The 21,004-nt window shown below is 34.5% G+C and overlaps 1 protein-coding gene across 9 annotated transcripts in view; it reads left to right on the plus strand.

Moving 5' to 3' along the window:
- The window catches only part of CDC27 (cell division cycle 27), a 72,791-nt gene that overhangs the window by 13,697 nt on the left and 38,090 nt on the right, over positions 1-21,004 (plus strand). For all 9 annotated transcript variants that reach the window (XM_059147700.1, XM_059147699.1, XM_059147698.1 and 6 more), the window contains exons 2-8: positions 1,906-1,981; positions 11,522-11,669; positions 13,267-13,392; positions 16,629-16,726; positions 17,471-17,625; positions 17,725-17,936; positions 18,907-19,021. In XM_059147700.1, coding sequence (XP_059003683.1) covers positions 1,906-1,981; positions 11,522-11,669; positions 13,267-13,392; positions 16,629-16,726; positions 17,471-17,625; positions 17,725-17,936; positions 18,907-19,021 — 930 coding nt within the window. The remainder of the gene's footprint in view (positions 1-1,905; positions 1,982-11,521; positions 11,670-13,266; positions 13,393-16,628; positions 16,727-17,470; positions 17,626-17,724; positions 17,937-18,906; positions 19,022-21,004) is intronic.

A 21,004-nucleotide genomic window follows, 5' to 3' on the forward strand; every position in this document is an offset into this window, starting at 1 on the left:
TCCGAGCCACACATTAGGTGCAGAAATTACTAAAAGTATATAAATAAATAAACTTAAAAATTTTTTTGATTGTATGTAGCGTAGACAAGGATGTGAAATAATGGGAACTCATTCATTTTTGGTAAGAGTGTAAATTAAACCAACAATTTGGAAATAATTTTCATAACCTATTAAAGATGGAACATGTATATGAACATAAACTCAGCAGCCCCGTAATTTCATTCTTAAATATATATCCTAATTAGGAGAGATTCTTAAACAGATACCCCAAGAAACAAATACAAGAATGTTCTATGCAGCATTATTATAACCAGGGGGAAAAACCAACTAGAAATAACCCAAATGTTCATATGTCATAAATAGATAAAATACATTTTGGTATATATACAATGGAAATATTATTTATCCAGCAATCAAAATGAATGAACTCCAGCTACACAGATTAAGAATGAATTTTTAAAGTGTAATACTGGGGGCGCCTGGGTGGCTCAGTGGGTTAAGCCGCTGCCTTCGGCTCAGGTCATGATCTCAGGGTCCTGGGATCGAGTCCCACATCGGGCTCTCTGCTCAGCAGGGAGCCTGCTTCCCGCTCGCTCTCTCTCTCTCTCTCTCTCTGCCAGTCTCTCTACCTACCTGTGATCTCTCTCTGTCAAATAAATAAATAAATAAATCTTTAAAGTGTAATACTGGATTACAAAAGCAAATCATAGCAGAATATATACAATATGATTGTACTTATATTTATTTAAAATTCAAAAACAGAAAACCTAAATGTTGTGTTGCTTAAAGATGATACATGCATATGTATACAAATTGTAAAGAAAACGTAAAGATTAACAAAATTCAGGGTGGTGGTTTTAGAAAGAGGTTATGTAACTGATGAGCACAGAGAAAGAGGGCTTCAAGTATATTGATAATATTTTATTTCTTAAGCTAGATAGTGAGTGCATGGGTCTAAATATTTTCATTTGTTATTAAAATATTCTTTTGATATATACTTTATAGATATGTTTCCTAACTCTAAAAAAGAAAAATACAGGGTGTCTAGGTGGCTCAGTTGGTTAAGCACTCTGACTCTTGATTTCAACTCAGGTCATGATCTCAGGGTCTTTGGGATAAAGCCCCCATCAGTCTCCCTGCTCAGCATGGAGTCTGCTTGAAATTCTCTCTCTTTCTCTCTCTTTCTCAAAATAAATAAAATCTTTTATAAAGTAAAATAATAGAAGAATATATTCAAATAGATTAAAGGTTATTCCTATAACAACTCTGCTTATATGCTAATATATTATTTTCCTAATAATATTTTCCTAATATATTTCTAATATGCTTCCTTGAGTAGATTAGAACAGGATAGCATTAAAGGTAATAGGTGAGGAAGTTTTTGTAGAGGATGACATACATTTCATGTATATCATGAAAAATTGTTTAAACCACTGTTGTAAGTTTAGAGCAGTATAGTTTAGTGGTGCGGGCAGACCTATAAACAATAACTATAACAAAATATGAGTGCTTCACTAGAAGACATATGTTTACCAAGAAAATAGCTAGGAATCAGCCAGGAAACCTTTATGAAATAGATATTAATTTAGCTGGGTCTTTAGGGATGAGCAATTTGTAAAAGGAGGTAGGTGAGGGAGCCCACATTCCTCTCTGGGGGGAAAGGAAGTACAAAGGCACAGAGGCCTAAATGTCCATGGAGAGTTGAATGAGTAAATTCAGGTATGTTAGGAGCCATACTATGAAGAGCCTTTTCTAGGAAACTATGGAGTTTGCATGATGGGCATTGAGTTTTATTACTTAAACGAAGGTTGTTGACTGGTTTGCTGTTATATGCAAGGCTCTGCTAGGACTTATTTTGAAATTCTGTATGTTTATATATTTATGTTTTTTTCCCTCTACTTCCAGGCTGCTATATGGCAAGCTCTAAACCACTATGCTTACCGAGATGCAGTTTTCCTTGCAGAACGACTGTATGCTGAAGGTTTGTAATTTCTTCATCTCTATAGAACCATAAGTGTATAAAATATATGGAATTCTGTCATTTCTTAGGACATATAAGATTCTGGTGATCACTTTTATTTTTCCTTTATGATTGGCACTAATTCATAAGAACTTCTGAAAGTATCTTACATGATACTTTTAATCACTGTAGAGTTGTTCCAGGTTTTACACTATGGTGTACTTAATCATTTTCCAATCTTTAGATACGTTTTTCCAGGTTTTTTCTTAGAAAAGTCTGTATCCTGTGGCTAAGAGCAAGAGTTTAGTCTGTAGCCTTGGTACAAACCCTTAACCCTGTCACTTAAATATGAAGTTGTATACCTTGGGCAAGTTACTCAGTGTCTGAGTATTTCAGATTTTTTCATCTAGCAAATAAAGATAGTAATAATTGCTTCTTAACATTGAAGAATGAAATGAGATAATGTATTTAAAGCATTTGGGACAGCCTTCTGGCATGGTAATAAATGTTTAGTAAACATCTGGTAATATATGTTTTGTTTCTGTCACTAATTATTGTAATTCTCTTTTTAAGATGCTAATATAGATAATTAGGTACAGCTTTTTGTTCTTTTAAGTCCTTTCTTTGTGTTATATATTCTAGAATAGAATTTACAACTTAAACAGTGTGATCAATTCTACAACAAATTACTTTTTGCCCAATAATAATAATTTGGGGTGTTACCAACAGCATAAGATTTCCTTCATAATCCTGTAAATATCAGAATTGATCAATTTAATATACTTTTGCTTACTTGAGAATTGTGGGGTATTTTGTCTTGCATTTTTATTACTATAAGGGATCCTGGATATTTTCTCAGGTGTTTGTTTTAAATTTATTCCTATTTCTGTGAGCTATGTCTTTATTATATAGTTGCCCCAGATTGTTGCTTTTTAATGTTAATTTGGTTGGTTTTTATTATTTTAATATTTAAGATTTTTACATAGTTGAACTCACTAGCTTTGTCATTTATACTTTATCCTATTGCTTTAGTAGCTGGAAAATTGCCATCTTTCTACCACTACAGTGAATGTATGGTTATTGGTGCTTTAAAAAAATTTAAAGAATTTATCATGGTATTGTTAAACATTTATTCAATATTACATATTAAGCAATGTCTTTTTCCCTCCCACATGGTATTTTACTTGGTTTTATATTAAATTTTAAAATAATATTTTTTTCTATCTCCAGAATTTCTCTCCTCTTCCATTTATTACCTATCTTTAACCCAATATCATACCATTTTTAGTTAACACTTTATATTGTATTTCAATATTTCATAAGGCCTATCTCCCATCAATTTTTTCTTTCCAATTTGTTCTCTGATAAGTCTTTGCCCTTTTTTATCCTTCATTTTTCTATGTGTATCTTATTATTGCTTTGAAATTTCACAAAGATTTTGATCAGGCCTGACCTGTAACCATATAATTCTGTAAATTAATTTAAGAAGTATTGACATCTTATTATAGATTAGCTTTCCCAATCAGAAACAGTGCTGCCTTCTTTTTACTCAGGTGTGTTTGCTTAACTCAATTTTTCTACTTTTTGTGACATTCCCATTGGACTACTTGCCAAGAAGTTTAATTTTTTTATGGTTATAGATGAGCTTTATTTTTATGTATTTTGTGTGTTCTTGTATGAATTGCTAGTGGAACCTTTCTACTCAGTTGTATGATTTTACTGTAGTAATCAGTCCTTAGTAACCAAACTGTAAGCATAAGAAGGTAGATATTAGGGGTTTGCCAGGCATGTGTCACAAGAAAGCACAAGGGATAAGAACATTACGAACATAAGCAAGATCTGGAACCAGGAAACAGAAACTGTATAGGAGAGTTAACCCAGAAGGGGATTAGTAAATAAGATACAGAGAAGTGCCAGCAGTCCCAGTGAGGCTGAATTGGGAAATGTATGTGAATAACATGGGAGCAGAAGACCATGAGCCAGTTGTAAAATTCTTCCATTAATGAAGCATAATGTCCTGAATTTCGTAGCTGAGAGTTATGAGAAGGTATGTACTCAGGAGCAGGGAATATCACAAACAGGCAAAGAGTAATGCTTGCAAATAGTTTTAAGAAGCAAAGAGGAGGGGTACCTGGGTGGCTTAGTCGGTTAAGCATCTATCTGCCTTCAGCTTAGGTCATGGTCCTGGGGTCCTGGGATCAAGCCCTGTATTATCATCAGCCTCCCTGCTCAGCAGGGAATCTGGTTCTCCCTCTCCTTTTCTCCTCCCCCCCCACGGCCCCCGCTCATGCTTGCTTTCTCTCTCTCTCAAATCAATAAGTAAAATCTTAAAAAAAAAACAAAAACGAAGAGGAAACCTTACCCTAACTTTGATATAAGTGATATATGAGGGAAATAACATCTCTTTGAGAGTGCTGTCAGGTCCTTCAAGGGAGAACAGATGTTCAGAGAGGACAGTGGGGAACATCTGTGCAACAGGAGTCTGAGATCCCAATTAAAAGATTTAGAAGAGTGGGAGGCTTAAAAGATAATGCAATAGATTACCCTACTCTGCTCAATTATATAAAAGCAAGGTTTATCATGCATAACCTACTTACGTTATATTTTCATTGATACATGCACAGCCCTCATGTTTTGCTGTCTTACACTTTCTTTTTTGATTTTGTTTATTAAAGGATTGGCAGTTTCTAGTTTATTATAGTTCTGCTTCAAAAGATTGTGAATTGTGGTTTCAAATTAAGATGATTAGATTTTCCCATAGAATTGAGGCAGGATTCCAGATGAATCTGCATAAAGCTGTTCAATTCGCTTTCTATGTTTGATACAGCACTTGACACTTGGAAAGTTGCTCAGTAAGTCTTAGTGTCTCTCAATATACAGTTGACCCTTGAATAACATGGATTTGAACTGTGTGTAGGTCTTCTTATATGCAAATTTACTCAGGACTGTACTGTAAATGCATTTTCTTTTCCTTATGTTTTTTGTTTGTTTGTTTTGTTTTTGTTTTTGTCTCTCTTAAGCGGGGGCAGGGAGGAAGGGGAGGGGAGAGAGAGAGAAAATCTCAAGCAGGCTCCATACCCAAGCCCAGAGCCCAATGTGGGACTTGATCCCACAACCCTGAGATCATGACCTGAGCCTAAATCAAGAGTCAGACATTTAACTGACTGAGCCACCCGGGCGCCCCACCCTTCTGAATACCCTTCTTAATAGCTTTTTCTTATCTCTTCATCTTTATTGTAGGAGTACAGTATATAACATACAGAATATGTATTAATCGACTGTTTATGTTATCAGTAAGGCTTCTGGTCAGCGGTAGGCTTTTAGTAGTTAAGTTTTGGGGGAGTCAAAAGTTACTTGCGGATTTTTGACTGCAGGATAGGTGCTCCTAACCCCCTCATTGTTCGGGAGTTAACTGTAGAGCCTAATCACTTAACTCCAGTTTCTGTGAGGGAAGATTTTAGAATTTAAGTGCAACAGGAGCAGATACTATCCTCATTCAAAAATAATGACAAGCATAACTTCTACCACTTATTGATTTCTTACTATGTACTAGGTTCTCTACATAATATTAATTCCTTATTTAATCTTCAATAATCCTATAAAGTCGACATTGTTATTGCCATTTTAGAAATGAAGAAACTGAGACCAGTGTTCACAGGCAATAAGTAGTAAATCTTTCTGATTCCATTTTATGAAGGGTAGCAAATACATGCCACTCTGATTTATGGTAGACATCACTAATCTATCATACTACTTATTCCCATTGAACCTTGGAATTGTCATTGATGTGGTGTTGCTGGCTGACAGTATTAGTTGATTAGAGTTGGTATTCTAGATGTAACCTGATTGCCCTTTTGCTCACTGGTCTCCCGTGCCACTAGTGGTAGCTGCTGTGTTTTAGGTAAAGGGCATGGGGCTAAAGAAGTAGATGGATAGGAACCTCTGAAAGCCAAATTCTTGAGTTTCACTAGTTCCTTGTCATACATTTTTGTTTGCATAGTTAGTCCACCTAAGACCGTGGTATAAGCAAAGTGGTGTAAGAAAGAATGTCAACTCATATGTTCATTAGCCTCTTGATCTCAAGTAAGAAGTTATTCTAAGCCTAATTTTCCTCATCTTTAAAACAGGAAAAGAAATATCTATTTAACAAGATAGTTTTCAGCACTAATTCTAATCTGCTATGGTTTCTGGTACGTAGGAAGTCCTTGACAAGTTCCTGTCCCCTAGCATACTCTAATACAGTGGCTTTTAAGATTTTTTTTTTACTCATCTTATATAGGATGCCCTCTGATATTTTTCTATTTGAGTGTTTTTTGTTGTTGTTTTAATGCAGGTTGATATCCTCTAAATTGATTTCACAATCCACAGTGAATTGAGACTTGCTGTTTGGAAAAACTGTCCTAATCTTATCATCTCCCCCCATATCCCCTTTTGCCATTGTAAGCACCTATTTTTCCTTCCTGCTGCCAATGCCTGATCTCCTTGACCAGGGTTTTTCTCCATTGCTAATTGATTAACTGTGGGACAGAATATAGATTCAGCTTTTCCCCTTGTCCTAATAGACAGCATGTAGTATTTCTAAAATTTTCTAAGGTTTTAAATTGTAATTATATATATATTTATCTGTTGGGAATGAAGAGAAATGGGTGGTTAGGAAAAAATAGAAACAGTCTTAGACTATATAGGTAAAGAATACATTAATACGATTAATATGATAGGTCCTTGGAGAGAGATGAGTTATTTGTGTTCAGAAAACAAACCAGATACAAGTTTTGTGTGCATTTTGTTTTATAAGGAAATGCCCAAGATCTCTGGGGAAGAATGAAAAATTGCTTCTATGAGACCATATAGGACTGATGATTGTAACTGATGTAAAGCAAGGAAAAAGTAGCTAAAGACCTTGTGTCAAGGTTCCCTGTGTTCCCTCAGTTATTTTGAGGGTCCTCTTGAAAACTTGGAAATCTAGTATTCTATCTTGATGTAGAGTTTGCATCCTCTACTATAAAATGTTTATTTTTAAGTATGAAAACATTTTATATTACCATAAAATTGTTCACCAGTTTCTCCCTGTTTTAATGAGTAATGGACCAGATGTAGAAATTGCACTGGGTATATTGATTTCAGTAAATTGGGCTCAGTCGAAGAGAGGTGAACCAGAGTAAAAGGTTCAGCATCTGTTTCTTTTCTCTTAGCTATGATACTGAGAGCCTAAACTCACAGAAATATGTGACTACAAATGGCAACATTTTTAAAAAAATTATTTGCCAATTTATGTTAAGGTCATCATTGAGGGGAAATGTCCAGAATGCTACTAATGATGTGGCATAATGTTTCATTTTTAGGTCATTATTGGAAAATTTAATATATATATCTAGTCTAAAAATTCAGGTCATTTTGTTCTATGGTGGGGGCGGAGTGGGGTTGGAGCTCCAAAAGGATGTCTGGCCCATTGCCCTAAACTTTTACTGTCATTGTTAAATGCTTGCTGGTGAAAAAGATGATGCTGTTTGATTGTCATAGCTTTTATTTTTATAATGTGTTAGTGATTAAGACTCAACTCTTTCCAACAACCTTTTTTAATTCAAAATTCAACTGTTTTATTGCATTATCTTAGCTGTTCCACACAACATCACACACACCAAACTCAGTGCATGCAAAGCTGGATTTATGTTACCACGCTAATCTAAGACATCTCTTCTAAAAAAGCTTCCTGACTGGTTTTCCCATATTTACTCTTGCCTGCCTCTTCCCTTTCCACTTCCCAAATCAACCCATTCTCTTCATGTTTCTTCTTAAAATGCTTTAGAGGTGTCTAGTTGCTAGAAGGATTTATCCCTATAGACAGCTTGCAAAGCCCCTGCACAGTCTGGCCATCTGCTTTCTCATTATGTATGGCCACTTCCTCCTCCCTGTCAACCCAACTCTAAAGAGCCTTTCTGAAATTTCCTCCACTCCTCTCACCTGTGGTATATTTACTCTGAGCATGATTTCAAAGTATCTTAAACCATTATTAACCCTATCATATACAATAAATATAAAACCAGTTAGTATTGAAATTTAGGATATAAACAACTGTAGAGAAAATAAAAAGTGAGAACAGTATTAAAATACTGAAGTTGTATATGTAAATGAGGTATTCAACAAAAGAAATTACTCTAAAGGATGGAGTGAATCATGTAGCATCTGAAAAGCACAACACCCAGGCAATTGAAATCTTTCAGCCAAAGAAAAGTTAGTAATTAAATGGAATTATTTGAGCTTGTGGCTCAGTGCCATGTATGTATAACCAACATTACTATCAAATGACTATTCAGGTACTGTAAATGTAGGAGAAAGCAAATGGTAATAATAGCACATATACCTCTTTATGTATCAGGTGCTATCCTCAGTACTGTCCTTTGATTAACTCATTTGCTCCTAGAGGAACCCATAGAGATCAATGTCTCTTATGTCCTTATTTTGCAGATGAAAAAATTGAGGGACAGAGACGTTAACTTGCCATAAGTCATGAAGCTAGTAAGTGGTAGTGCTGGAATCTGACCCTAAGCTGTTTAGCTCTGGAGTCCATAGTTCTGATGCATGTGCTGTACTGCCCATCCTTGATTTAAGAACTTAAAAGATAATCAAGATGAAACGTGTGTCACATATCATAGATGATTTCACAGTTCTATGCCCTCTGAATACTCACTCACAATGTCCAGTTCATGACAAGGCAGCAAGCAGAGTACTCTAACCTCTAAGCAGTTCTCTGTGATAATCATAGACTTTATCAAGGCTAGAGAACCTTCACCTCAGACTTCTAAGTCTTGCCAAAACTGGTCCACTTTGGATAAAGGCTGCTCATTCACGTTGTAAGTCAACATCCAGAAGAGGTGTCTTAACTGATTTGAAAGCTGTGAGGGACTGACTCACCTTCCTATTTGATGGAAATGTATCTGGAGGATGCAGTACTAAACCCCTGTTAATTGTTTTGGACTTACATGAAACCTTTCCGTTTTTGAAGCCTAATCTGTAAGAAGAGGAGCTCCAGTGTAGTTCCACTTCTTTTTTGTTTCTGCTTTTTTCACTTAAACAGTGCATTCTGGAAATTGTTCTATGTCTTTCTTTTTCTTTAACAATTCCAGAGTGTTCCATCATATGGATGTACCATAATTTAACTAGTACATGATTGAGTTCTCAATATTACAGTAAGTGTGTGGAGTCAATGTTCACTTTATTTCTGATTATAAAGTATAATATGGATTTTATAATTCCCAATCACCTATTGAATTAAGGCTCTAAGTAAAGGATGGTAAATAAGTGTCATGCAGACATCTGTAACCATTTCTAGGTCCGTTTACTTTGATATTTGCACACTTACTAGTTAAGTTGTGGTCAGCCTTAGAATTTTTCTGAATTTTGCACTTGAGGCAGCCACTGTCAATCAGTTGGAGTTACTGTTCCAGATGAAATCCATTTGTTAATAGTCTATGCTTTTTAGCTTTATTATAACTCCTTACTACTGATTCAGTGTTCGGGACTGGCAGGTTATTTCTGGGGAGCCTCAAAAACCACCCAGGTCTCTCCATGTCTTTCACAACCCTTCAAGTTGTTCTGGATTTACTTCAATATCTTATTCTTTCATTAACCTTAAGGTGTGCTTAAACTTCCAATCCATATTCCCATCTGAACTGGTATATTTTAAGTTATTACATTTCAAAAAGCTAACTGCAGTATGACACCACACAGAATATTTGGTGTCTTTATGTTATTAGGGAATTTTTCTGCAGTGAAAATGTACCTAAACATAATCAAGTATTTGAGACAAAACATTTGATGAAGCATTGTTATGGTTGAAAGTTAAACTAGTTTAGGGGAGCCCTTGTTTATTGGTGCAATCAATAGTTTTGAAAAACGTATAAGGGGAATCTAGGCCTTTGCAAAATCAGGAAGAAATCACGCTTTCTAATGTATATGAATTAGCACTTAGAGTTCAGTAAAATTAACAGTTTGTTGCAGTAGAGCTCCCTATTCATTTTTTTGCTTCTGATGCACTAATACTAGGTACATCCCGTTAACATGTTGCCAGAATTTTTTATCATTTGCTACATATCATTCATTGCTTTTTTATTTTTTTTTATTTTATTTTTTTTGTAGTAAGGTTTCATGAAAAATCGTAAGGTGTACCAGAGTGGAAGGGTTCTGTTAGTTTTTGCTTGCATCTATATATGACTCCCAAAAAACCTTTGTAGGAATAAACTTAAAAATTACCGACTTTTTTATCTCCAGCTTTAAGTGAACTTAACTACTTTTTTAAGCCCAAACTTTGAGTGAAGTTAACTTTTAAGAGGATGTGGCAAATTTACCTGTACTTCAGAGCAGTGATCCTCAAACCTCAGCATGCATAAGAATCACCTGAAGGGTTTGTTACAACACAGGTTGCTGCTGGTCTCCACTCCCAGAATTACCGACTTAGCGTGTCTGAGATAAAGCTAAGAATTTCTCTTTTAACAAGCTCCCAAATCATGCTGATGCTGGTAGAGGGACCACACTTCTGAACCACTGCTTTAGAAGAACATCCTTCAGCCCACTGAGATTATTACATAACCCATTTTCAGAAGCACAGATTTGTGATTTTTCCCTCTATCTCCTTTGTGTGCTTCTGTAGACTCTCACCTGCATTGGTTGGTAGCTTGCAAGGATAGAAGTGAGGTGATGGTTTGGGAGACAGGAAGTGAGGAAAAAATGCCATATTTCATTAAGCAAGAAGGGGCATTTCCTAATACTAAGACTAGCGGACAGACTGAATAATTCCACTCTTGCCATTGCAGGGCAATATAATTATTGCTATAGAAGTGTTAAGTCTGTCAATTGTATGTTTAAACATTGTGGGTATTCACAATTTAGAATTTTTCTTTTGTCTTAAATTATCTTGTATAATTTAGCTTGTCTTTGGTGTTAGAATTAAGCATGCGTGTTTTAAATCTTACCCTTTTCTTTTTTTTTATAAACATATATTTTTATCCCCAGGGGTACAGGTCTGTGAATCACCAGGTTTACACACTTCACAGCACTCACCAAAGCACATACCCTCCCCAATGTCCATAATCCCACAATCTTATCCTTTTTTAATGTAGAAAATCTCAGATTGATAATTAGCTTTATAACCCTGAGTTACCTTCTCATGAAATTTAACTTCTGTTCTCTCAAAGAGTCTATTAGAAAAATATTACCAAAAAAAAGACAGTTTACTGGTAGTCTGTTTAAAGGTAGGTGTGGGTGTGTGCGTGTGTGGGTGTGTGTGCACAAGTGCACAATTTTCTTAAGGATTTATTGAAAATACCGTGACTGCCCTCATTGTATTATTTCCTTGGTTCTTTGTAAGAAGGTAATCAGGACTTGGGGAACTAAGATTTCTATCAATAAAGTATTTCTCAGTTCAAATTTGGATTAACAAATGATTGTTTTATATTAAATAACATGACTAATTTTTTGTTGCTAAACTTGTTTATTGCCAGATAAACAGTGATTACCATTCAACATACTGAATAATAGCCATTTTTTTTTCATATGTGCTCTTAGTACACTCAGAGGAAGCCTTGTTTTTATTGGCAACCTGTTATTACCGCTCAGGAAAGGCATATAAAGCATATAGACTCTTGAAAGGACACAGTTGTACTACACCGCAGTGTAAATACCTGCTTGCAAAATGTTGTGTTGATCTCAGCAAGTAAGTTTTTAAATCTTTTCTATCTAATTTTGTTTACTTACACTGTAGATTTTGGATAAAATCCTTTTGATAGATTAAACTCTGACTCCCTTTCTCCTCTTTTTTGGTAGTAAAGATTTGTCTATTTCAGTAACTTAAAATGTTTATATTCTTGACTATGGCATTATCATTTTTGTTACGGAGAGATTTCATTGTTATGGTAATAAATAATAGAACTCAACTCTGGAGAAATTTAAGTTATAACTAATTCCTGTCATTTTCTAAAATTATCTGAAGTGTTAATTTCCATTCCTTTGCTTTTAATTGGAATAAGCCTGAAAATCTCCTTACCTGTTCACCTGAAATTAACGCTTCATTGTGTCTGGGGTAGTTGCATAATTATTTGCCTTTTTAGATCATTCTATTTGGGAACCACTGCTCTTGCCTCTTTGAAGCAAGGGGGCAGATTCAGGAGAACACTTCATTTGAACATTACAATTAAGTCAGCTGTCCCTGTTCTGAATCTGGAGGCAGCTATAGATATAGGTAGTTATCTTCTTTTAAACTCTTTTCTGTTCTGGAAGAGTTGGAATAATGCTAAAAGTGACTAAATAGATAACTGTAAAAGCCTATATGTGAATTTAGTTTGTAAGTTTATAGTGGGGGACACAACTAAGCCTCATGAAGTCTCCATAGACTAATAATAATTTGTCTACTGTCTTACTGATGACTTTTGAATTAAAGCTAGCTAAACTATTTATAAAATTTCTGAAGCACTTGTTATTGAATTATTTTTACTTCAAAGATTCTAATATTAAATTCTTAAAAATTTATTTAACTTGCAGTTTCTTAAGCCAGTTCTTACCTTAGACATTTTTATTCCATTTACAAGAATTCATGGTTTCTTAAAAGCCCCACTGACAATAAAAGAACTATAGATATCATTTATGTTTAGGATATGCTATGCAAACTTACTTGAGAGTTTTCCCCATGATGTTTGGAAAAAACTTTAAAACAGAAACAATTACAAACTCTAATGTGCTAAAAATAAATAGTGAAGTCAGGTCTTTTTTTTTTTTTTCCTTTGGGGAACACTTAGGATTTTCTATATCAAGAAAACATAATTGACAAAAAGAGATGACGTGCTATTCAGGTTTCTTTTGTAAACCTAAAAGTGACTGAGACCATTAAGTATTCAGTTTTTAGTTAAGATCTGTTGGTCTTGTTTAATTTGCTTGCTGATTCCTATTTCAAGGAATTATAGAACTAAAAAGGATCACTACATCTGTTAGTGAAGAACCGTTCACATTTTCCCCCAGTATAATGGCCTTCCATTTCTTTTGACATGAGTAATGTGTATGTTGCTCAGACTACATTTGTACATACAGAAACTAAATTTAACAGTTTCTGTTTTTAAAGGCAAGACTGGAATTTTAAGATCATAAATTCCCAGTCTTCCAAATGATTCTAAACACATGGTTATTGCTGTTCTAAAGGTACCATGGACTTCTTACTTTATCTATCTCCATATAAGGAATTACATTGGTAGTGAAGAATGTCTTTACACACAGTACTTTTTATACTGACTTTTGTTAATCTGTAAATTTGTGTTTTAAAGGCTTGCAGAAGGGGAACAGATCTTATCTGGTGGAGTGTTTAATAAGCAGAAAAGCCATGATGATATTGTTACTGAGTTTGGTGATTCAGCTTGCTTTACTCTTTCTTTGTTGGGACACGTATATTGGTAAGTATGAATGATTCAAGTTACCAGAAGATACTTTTTCCAGTGCTAGAAGTCTTTGTGACTTAGAAAAAACTTATATTATCTATGTTTATCAGATAGCACTTGGCTGAAGAGTACACACAGTCTTCTAGTTCTATGACCTTGTTAATAAACCTATAACATAATAGGGATGTTGATCCCATTTTTGAATATCCACCTTGCCTTAATAATAGTAGCTACAGCAACACTACCTAATAATTGAGTGCACATTATGGGGGTTTTTTACCTTGGGTGAGGAGAATATCTTCACCTTGGGTGAAGAAAAAGAAATGAGTGAAGTTCTTTCTCTAGTATTAAATATCACTTTTGCTCCTTAGAACAAGGCTTGAAGGCAAACTTCAGTAATAAAGAATAGTAATTTCCATCTGGTTTGCCATACTAATCTTGAGGCATGTCATAGGAAACTTCCTACAATGATAGTTGAAATAATAGTGATTTGCAAAGAATTTTAAATGTATTTAAAATTTCTTTACATTTATTTAAATTTAGTCTTTTGAAAGCAAGTGAGAATGAATTAAAAGTCATCACTATAATAATACTGTTCGCACTGATTTTTATTCTGAAATATTCTGAGTTGGGGAGTAGAGGGTGGAGATATAATTAGATAACAGGAATTGTTCAACTGCCCATGGGAGTGCATCATCACATGTATAAGTGTCACCTGTTACATATTGTAGAAGAAATGGTTGAGAATTGCTTGTCTAAAGAGTTAGGAAAGCATCTGTTTTAAGATAAATTGAGGCTAGTTTGAATAGTAGTTTTTTAAAAACCTTGAAAATGTCTTTTTGAACAGAATAAATTATTTGGCTGAATTTGGGGGCTCATTTTCAGATGACACCACTCTTTTGAGAACAGGAGTAAGTAAAGATATAATATCAATATCTTCATTTATCTTAGTAAAAGGACTTGGCGTAATGAATTTTAGTTCATGCAACTATGATTATTCTTGTCATTTCTTCAAAATATTTTGAGGTCTATCCTCCATTTATGGCTAGACACAGTACTTGACACTGGAATGTAAAGATAAGTAACTCACAGTCCTTGCCCTCAAAGGTTTATAATAGAGAAGCTGTAAACAAAGTTTGTAAGTTTTTATCACAATAAAAATGCCATGTTAAACCTTGAGCAGTATTTTGTCTGAAGGAGGAAGTAATGAGTTCTACTTGGTTAAGAAGGAAGGGTAAGATGGTAAGTAGGAAAGATTTGGTAGAAACAGTTTGTTTCTTGAATTCTCCATAATAAGAAAATTAGAAATTAGGAAACTAATTTGAATGTGGGTGAAGTATTTGAATGGACATTTCACCAAGGAGGATATACAGATGGTAAGTAATCACATGAAAAAATGTGCCAAATCATTAGCTGCTGAGGAAAGGCAGATAAAAAACACCATTAGAAACCACTACACACCTGTTAGAATGGTTAAAATAAGAATTGACAATACCAAGTGCTGGTGAGGATGCAGAGCAACAGAATTTCTCATAAAACGTAGATATGATAGAATTATAATGATAGAGACAGATCAGTAGTTGTCAGATCAGAAGGTAGTTTTGAAGCAAGAATATGGCTGTGCAGAGGCAGGTGTGGAGTTTCTCTGGGCTGTTGGGACAGTTCTGTATTCTGATCGTGGTGGTGGTTACACAAATCTTTATATGCGATAAAATTCCATAAAACTATTCATAAACAAATGCATGCACGTAAGAACTGCTAAAATCCAAATAAAGTCTGTGGTTTAGTTTATGCTGTTGTTAATTTCCCAGTTTTGGTAACTGTGCTATTGTTATGTACAGTGTTGTCATTGAGGGACCTGGGTGTAGGGTACATAAAAACTCTGTGTTATTTTTGTAACTTGGATATGAGTCTAACATTATTTCAAAATAAAGTTTAATGAAACAAAATGAAATGTTTAAATCACAAAAATACTATATGTGTTTTACTAATTATTTTTAAGCAAGATTATTAAAAGTTTTGAAGGTACAGTTGAATCAGGCCCTAACCACAAAGAAGGGTTCCCCCCACCCTTGTTTAAAGAATAAGGATGGGTTCCTTTTATTCATCATATATATTAAAAGATTTAATATCCAGTGGGGGAAAATTCTGTTAAAAAAAGTGGCTTTTCATTTCAGCCATTATATGTCTGTCTTATGACCAAAATTGGATACAGTAATCTAGATACATACCTGTTGTTGTTTGGTAGCTATAGCTTGTTAGGATATCTTTTTTATCTCTTTATTGGTCTTTTTGTCTACAATAGCTCATGGGACTTCTATGTTTAGGACACAGTAATAAGTCTGATTGTTAGATTAACTGGTTTCTTGCCAGTACCATCTAAATAATCTTTTACCTCAATTCTTTGAGAAACTTTTCATTAAGAGTTGCCACCTTGGGGCACCTGGCTGGCTTAGTCAGTAGATCATGCAACTCTTGATCTCAGAGTTGTGAGTTCAAGCCCCATTTTGGGTGTAGAGATTACTTAAAAATAAAATCTTTAAAAAAAAAACAAACAAAAAAAGCCACTACCTCTACTTCATTAGAAGATCTGATCATTTAAAACATTTAAGTCGCTTTCAAAATTACAAATGAGATATTACATTAAAAATTAAGAATAGGACAGATATTTGGATATTGTTCATCTCTCCTCAGTAATTCTAGTATCTGACAGGAAATTAAAAGCAATTATAATATTCAAGAATCAATGATAGTTTATTAGGCTAGCACTCCTTTCAATTCATGTTCTGTGCTTGCTTTCACTGGCCTTTTGATTTGAACTGCCTTAAATAATAGAGATTGGAGAATGGTAAGAAGGGGAAATTGGTAATTTAGGGAAGCGTCAAGAAGAGTACTTGCAGGGGTGCCTGGGTGGCTCAGTGGGTTAAGCCGCTGCCTTCGGCTCAGGTCATGATCTCAGGGTCCTGGGATCGAGTCCCACATCGGGCTCTCTGCTCGGCAGGGAGCCTGCTTCCCTCTCTCTCTCTCTGCTTGCCTCTCTCTCCATCTACTTGTGATCTCTCTCTGTCAAATAAATAAATAAAATCTTAAAAAAAAAAAAAAAAAAAAAAGAAGAGTACTTGCAGAACTTAGATATGTATTACGTATATGTATGTAATATATATATGAGTACCTAATTTTTTTGTACGACAAATTTCTTTATAATGTTTTGGGTTGTATAGCTTGTCTAATCTATTTGTTTGTCTTTACAGCAAGACAGATCGGCTTGCCAAAGGATCAGAATGTTACCAAAAGAGCCTTAGTTTAAATCCTTTCCTCTGGTCCCCCTTTGAATCATTATGTGAAATAGGTAGGTTTGTAGAGGTAGCTAGGGGAGGGTTCCCCTACTTACTCTTTTTTTTCTCCTTCTCAGTTTTTGGAAAGTGATACAAATTATTCACAAGAAAAATATTTTTCAAAGCTAAAAGCTGTTAAAATTGAGAATAAGAAATAAGGTAATAGAATATGTTTAAGGAATGATTTGGCCTTGTGTCCTCTAGAATGAGTCATATTGTGACCATGAGTATACCACTAGCTTTCTAGTTAAGGACAGAAATTAATAGAATGCCTGGAGCAGAAACTGTTAATGTAAATAAGACCTGGACAGTGTGAGGAAAGAGTGCCTTAGTATATTGTGCTCTAGGACGCATCAACGATCATTTTAAAAGCATTGTGTATGTATACACGAAAGTGCTTGAAACTTTACTGTCTATCAGGTTTCAGCTCTTGACCATCACTCCTTACTTTGAGTAAAATGAGATCTACTTGCTTTCTGCTTTAAAAGAAACACAGAAGTCTGCATTTTTCAGTGATTTATTATATTTAAAAATCAGTGCTTTTTTAGTTCCATTTAATTTCTAAATTTATAGCTTTATCTGAGGGGTAAATTTTTATAATAAATTGATAGATGGACTTTGGGGAGGTAAATTTGATTAGCTGAAACAGGAGAACTTAAAACACTGGATAAGGCCTTATTTCCACTAATTTATGCATTCTTGAAAAAAGATATTAATCCCAATTTCCTCAGAGGCATGTATTTTTTTTCCCTTCACAGGTGAAAAGCCAGATCCTGACCAAACGTTTAAATTAACATCTTTACAGAACTTTAGCAACTGTCTGCCCAGCTCGTGTACAACACTAGTATCTAATCATAGTCTATCTCACAGACAGCCTGAGACCGTTCTTACGGAAACACCCCAGGACACCATTGTAAGTGTGTCATATGCTGGTGTTCAAATATTATGAAAACAGGAAAGAGTGAACTAAATAATGTATCATAAATGACATGGTAGAAATTTTCTGTTTCAGGAATTAAACAGACTGAATTTAGAATCTTCCAATTCAAAGTACTCCTTGAATACAGATTCCTCAGTGTCTTATATTGATTCAGCTGTAATTTCACCAGATACTGTCCCTCTTGGAACAGGAACTTCCATATTATCTAAACAGGTTCAAAATAAACCAAAAACTGGTCGAAGCTTATTAGGAGGACCAGCTGCTCTTAGCCCATTAACCCCAAGGTAAGACAGACAAATCATGCTTTAAAATGTGCTATAATATTAAATGATCTGTAATAATTCATATTATTAATATTAATTAATATGAACAGCAACTTCTAAATCATTATGGAAATAGAAGCATTTAGTAAGTCGGTAATGGGCCTATTCTATTTTCAGAAAATGGAGTAAAAGAAATATAATACCTGTGATAAAAATTTAATATTAACTATTAAAGAAAAATGTAAAACTCTTAAATATGCCTTCTTCAACTAGTATATGTGTTAAAAGATACTGTCCTTTTGGCTGTATGTCGGTGAATATCCGTGAACCTTTTGAAATGTTGGAATGCTTATATAATCAGAGTGACAGCAGTGACTATTGTTAAAGGAGTTTTCCAAACCATGAAAGAAGGATTGACACCTATCAATAGGAAATACTTTGTCAAAATTATTAGAAATATATATATATGTATAAATACAGGAACCCAGCCCAGAGAATACCTATCCAAAAGTGTCAAAATAAAAGATTCTGTGCTAGAACAGATGCTATGAATTGGGTCCCAGGGCCAGAGAGTTACTAAAACATCATGGCCATGAGATGACAACTCCCTGAATCCACAGATGGATCCAGTGGTCTCTAGAGATAGTCTCTCTGTAACAGTGGCTAAATCCTGTAAATTCCAAGAATTTGAAATAATTTGATCATTTGGATCTTTGCTTTTACAAAGCCATTCTTCTTTATTTCCAGTAAATCTCCTGATATCAGTAGTTGTTGCTCAATTTAATTCCTTGTTTGATTTTTTTTTTTAACTTAGTTATGGTGGGTGGAAAAGTCTACATTCACAGCTTATTTTAAATCTGCCCCTCAGATCCTCACTGCCCCCAAGACTGATTTGCCATTCTCTTCCTTTTAGACCTTCTAATTTAAGTATACTGCTGCTTTATATATGCCTTGATGACTTTTTGACACCTTGATTTCAACCTCTTCTCAGTTTTGGGATTTTGCCATTAGAAACCCCAAGTCCTGGAGATGGATCCTATTTACAAAACTACACTAATACATCTTCTGTAATTGACGTGCCATCTACTGGAGCCCCTTCAAAAAAGGTATTTCCCATGTAAAATACAGTTTTGATGTTTGTAAAAGAAATTTATTTAAAATTCCAATCTGTTAAAGGCAATTTCAGAGAGAATCTAATTTTATATAATGACCATTGCCTTAGAGTTGTTGATCTAAATGTAAAAGAAGGTCATCATTGTCATAAGCTGCTGGTCATAGTAGGAGACGTAAAGGTGGTTGCTCTTTGGCCATGTAAAATTGTAACTCACAAGTATAGCTGATTTTAGCCTGTAGCCAAATAAACATTCAGATTTTTACTTTTGAATTCCCCTTTTTTAAGTGAAATTAGATTGGTTTCTATCACTTTGAATATAAATAGCAGAAATTATACCTACCAGTTTTTTACTTGTCTCCACCGACTGTATTTGTCTTTTAAGTGTACTAATTAACATGAAAAAAACATTGACTTGCATAAAGCCAGCTATTTCTGATAATAAAGTTTTTTTTATGGCAGATTCTTATAGATGCATAGTAACCTTATAGTAAATGTGTAGTAAAATAAAAAATATTTGACAGTATCCTTATAATAAATACTGCAGCAAGTCTTGAGACTTTTTAAATAATGTACTTTTTTATAGGTCTATGGCATTAGAGGTCAAAGTGCCATTTGCTTCAAATAGTTCTGTGGTAAAGGGTTACCTTCTGTGGAAATAAGTTAAGTTGTATATTTAAAATGCATATTGCCATCCTTAATAGGTGTTTAAGAAATGGAAGCTAAGTAAGTCATACTGGTAAATGACTGATATAAACCCTTAACCCTCCTAGAGATGTTTTGTTCTTGTTCTTTTTACTCCAAAAATTCCTTAGAGTCTGTGAAGCTTTGTTTCTATAATAGCTTCTTAATGAGTAATAATAGAAACTCTGAGACTAGGAAAAAAGGGGGGGTGCTGCAAAGTACTTGATGTGTGGATTACTTTAAATCCTGTTTATAGGAGTTGGCAGCTACCTGAAGTATAATTGTAGTAAAATCAGTTTATTACAATTACAAGAAGGCATAGTAGGATACTATTCAACATGGCAGGTGAAGTAAGCCAAAACAAGGCAAGCCATAGCAATCAAGGACAGGTTAGTCAGTGCTGGGTAGGTGATTTCAGTGCCCAAACAACAAAGCCACTTGCTTTCTCCTCCTCTTCTGCTCCTGTTCTCTACTTCCCCTACTATAATACATTCATAGGAAAGTTCTACTTGTAGGTCTGCTGTCGTATCAACTAAAAATATCAAACTGAGTATTGTGTACAGTACACAGATCTTGGTTAAATAAGGAAGGGCCAGAAATGACTTTAAATTTTGTCCCTTGGGTGAATGTAGAGGTTCCATCTTGGGGAAGAGGAAAAGGAAGGATTATAAAGTTTTATTTTGAGGTGGTGGTAAATTAGATAAAACTATTTCATGGATAGTCATAGGGGAGAGAATATGGCCTGGTGATAGAAATAATAAGGTTGTCAAAGTAGCCAGGCTGACCTAGGAAAAGAGAGTAGCAAAAGAACACAGAGCATACTTAATTTAAAACAGTGGCAGGAAGAAGATCCTGCAGATAAAGTCCTAGGACAAATAATCAAGATACCATACTACTTTGGAAGTTATATACAGTTTCAAAAAGGAGGACATGATCATTCATATTGAATACAGGAAAGGCCAAAATAAGGCTTTCATATCTGATGAGAAAGTTATTATTATTAATTATCATTATAAAGTTTGAGAATCATGTACAGTGAGTGTCAAAGTAATAAGTTTTGAAGAAAATTATCTGGTATTAAAAAAAAACTAAAAATAACCATTGATACAACAGTCACAGATCATTTTATAAAGAAGCCAAGTGATGGAAATGAATAGAAGTAAGTTGATAAATTAGAGAAGACAGAGGGCCAGGAGGTCTTTTTACTCCTCCACGGGAACAGAGAGCAGTTAATGGGAAATTGAACACACTACAAAGAAGTGTTAATTCCAAGAGCAGAATGCTTGGAATATGG

This window comes from Mustela lutreola, chromosome 15 (genome assembly GCF_030435805.1).
Source record: "Mustela lutreola isolate mMusLut2 chromosome 15, mMusLut2.pri, whole genome shotgun sequence".
In the NCBI taxonomy this organism is placed as follows: Eukaryota; Metazoa; Chordata; class Mammalia; order Carnivora; family Mustelidae; genus Mustela; species Mustela lutreola.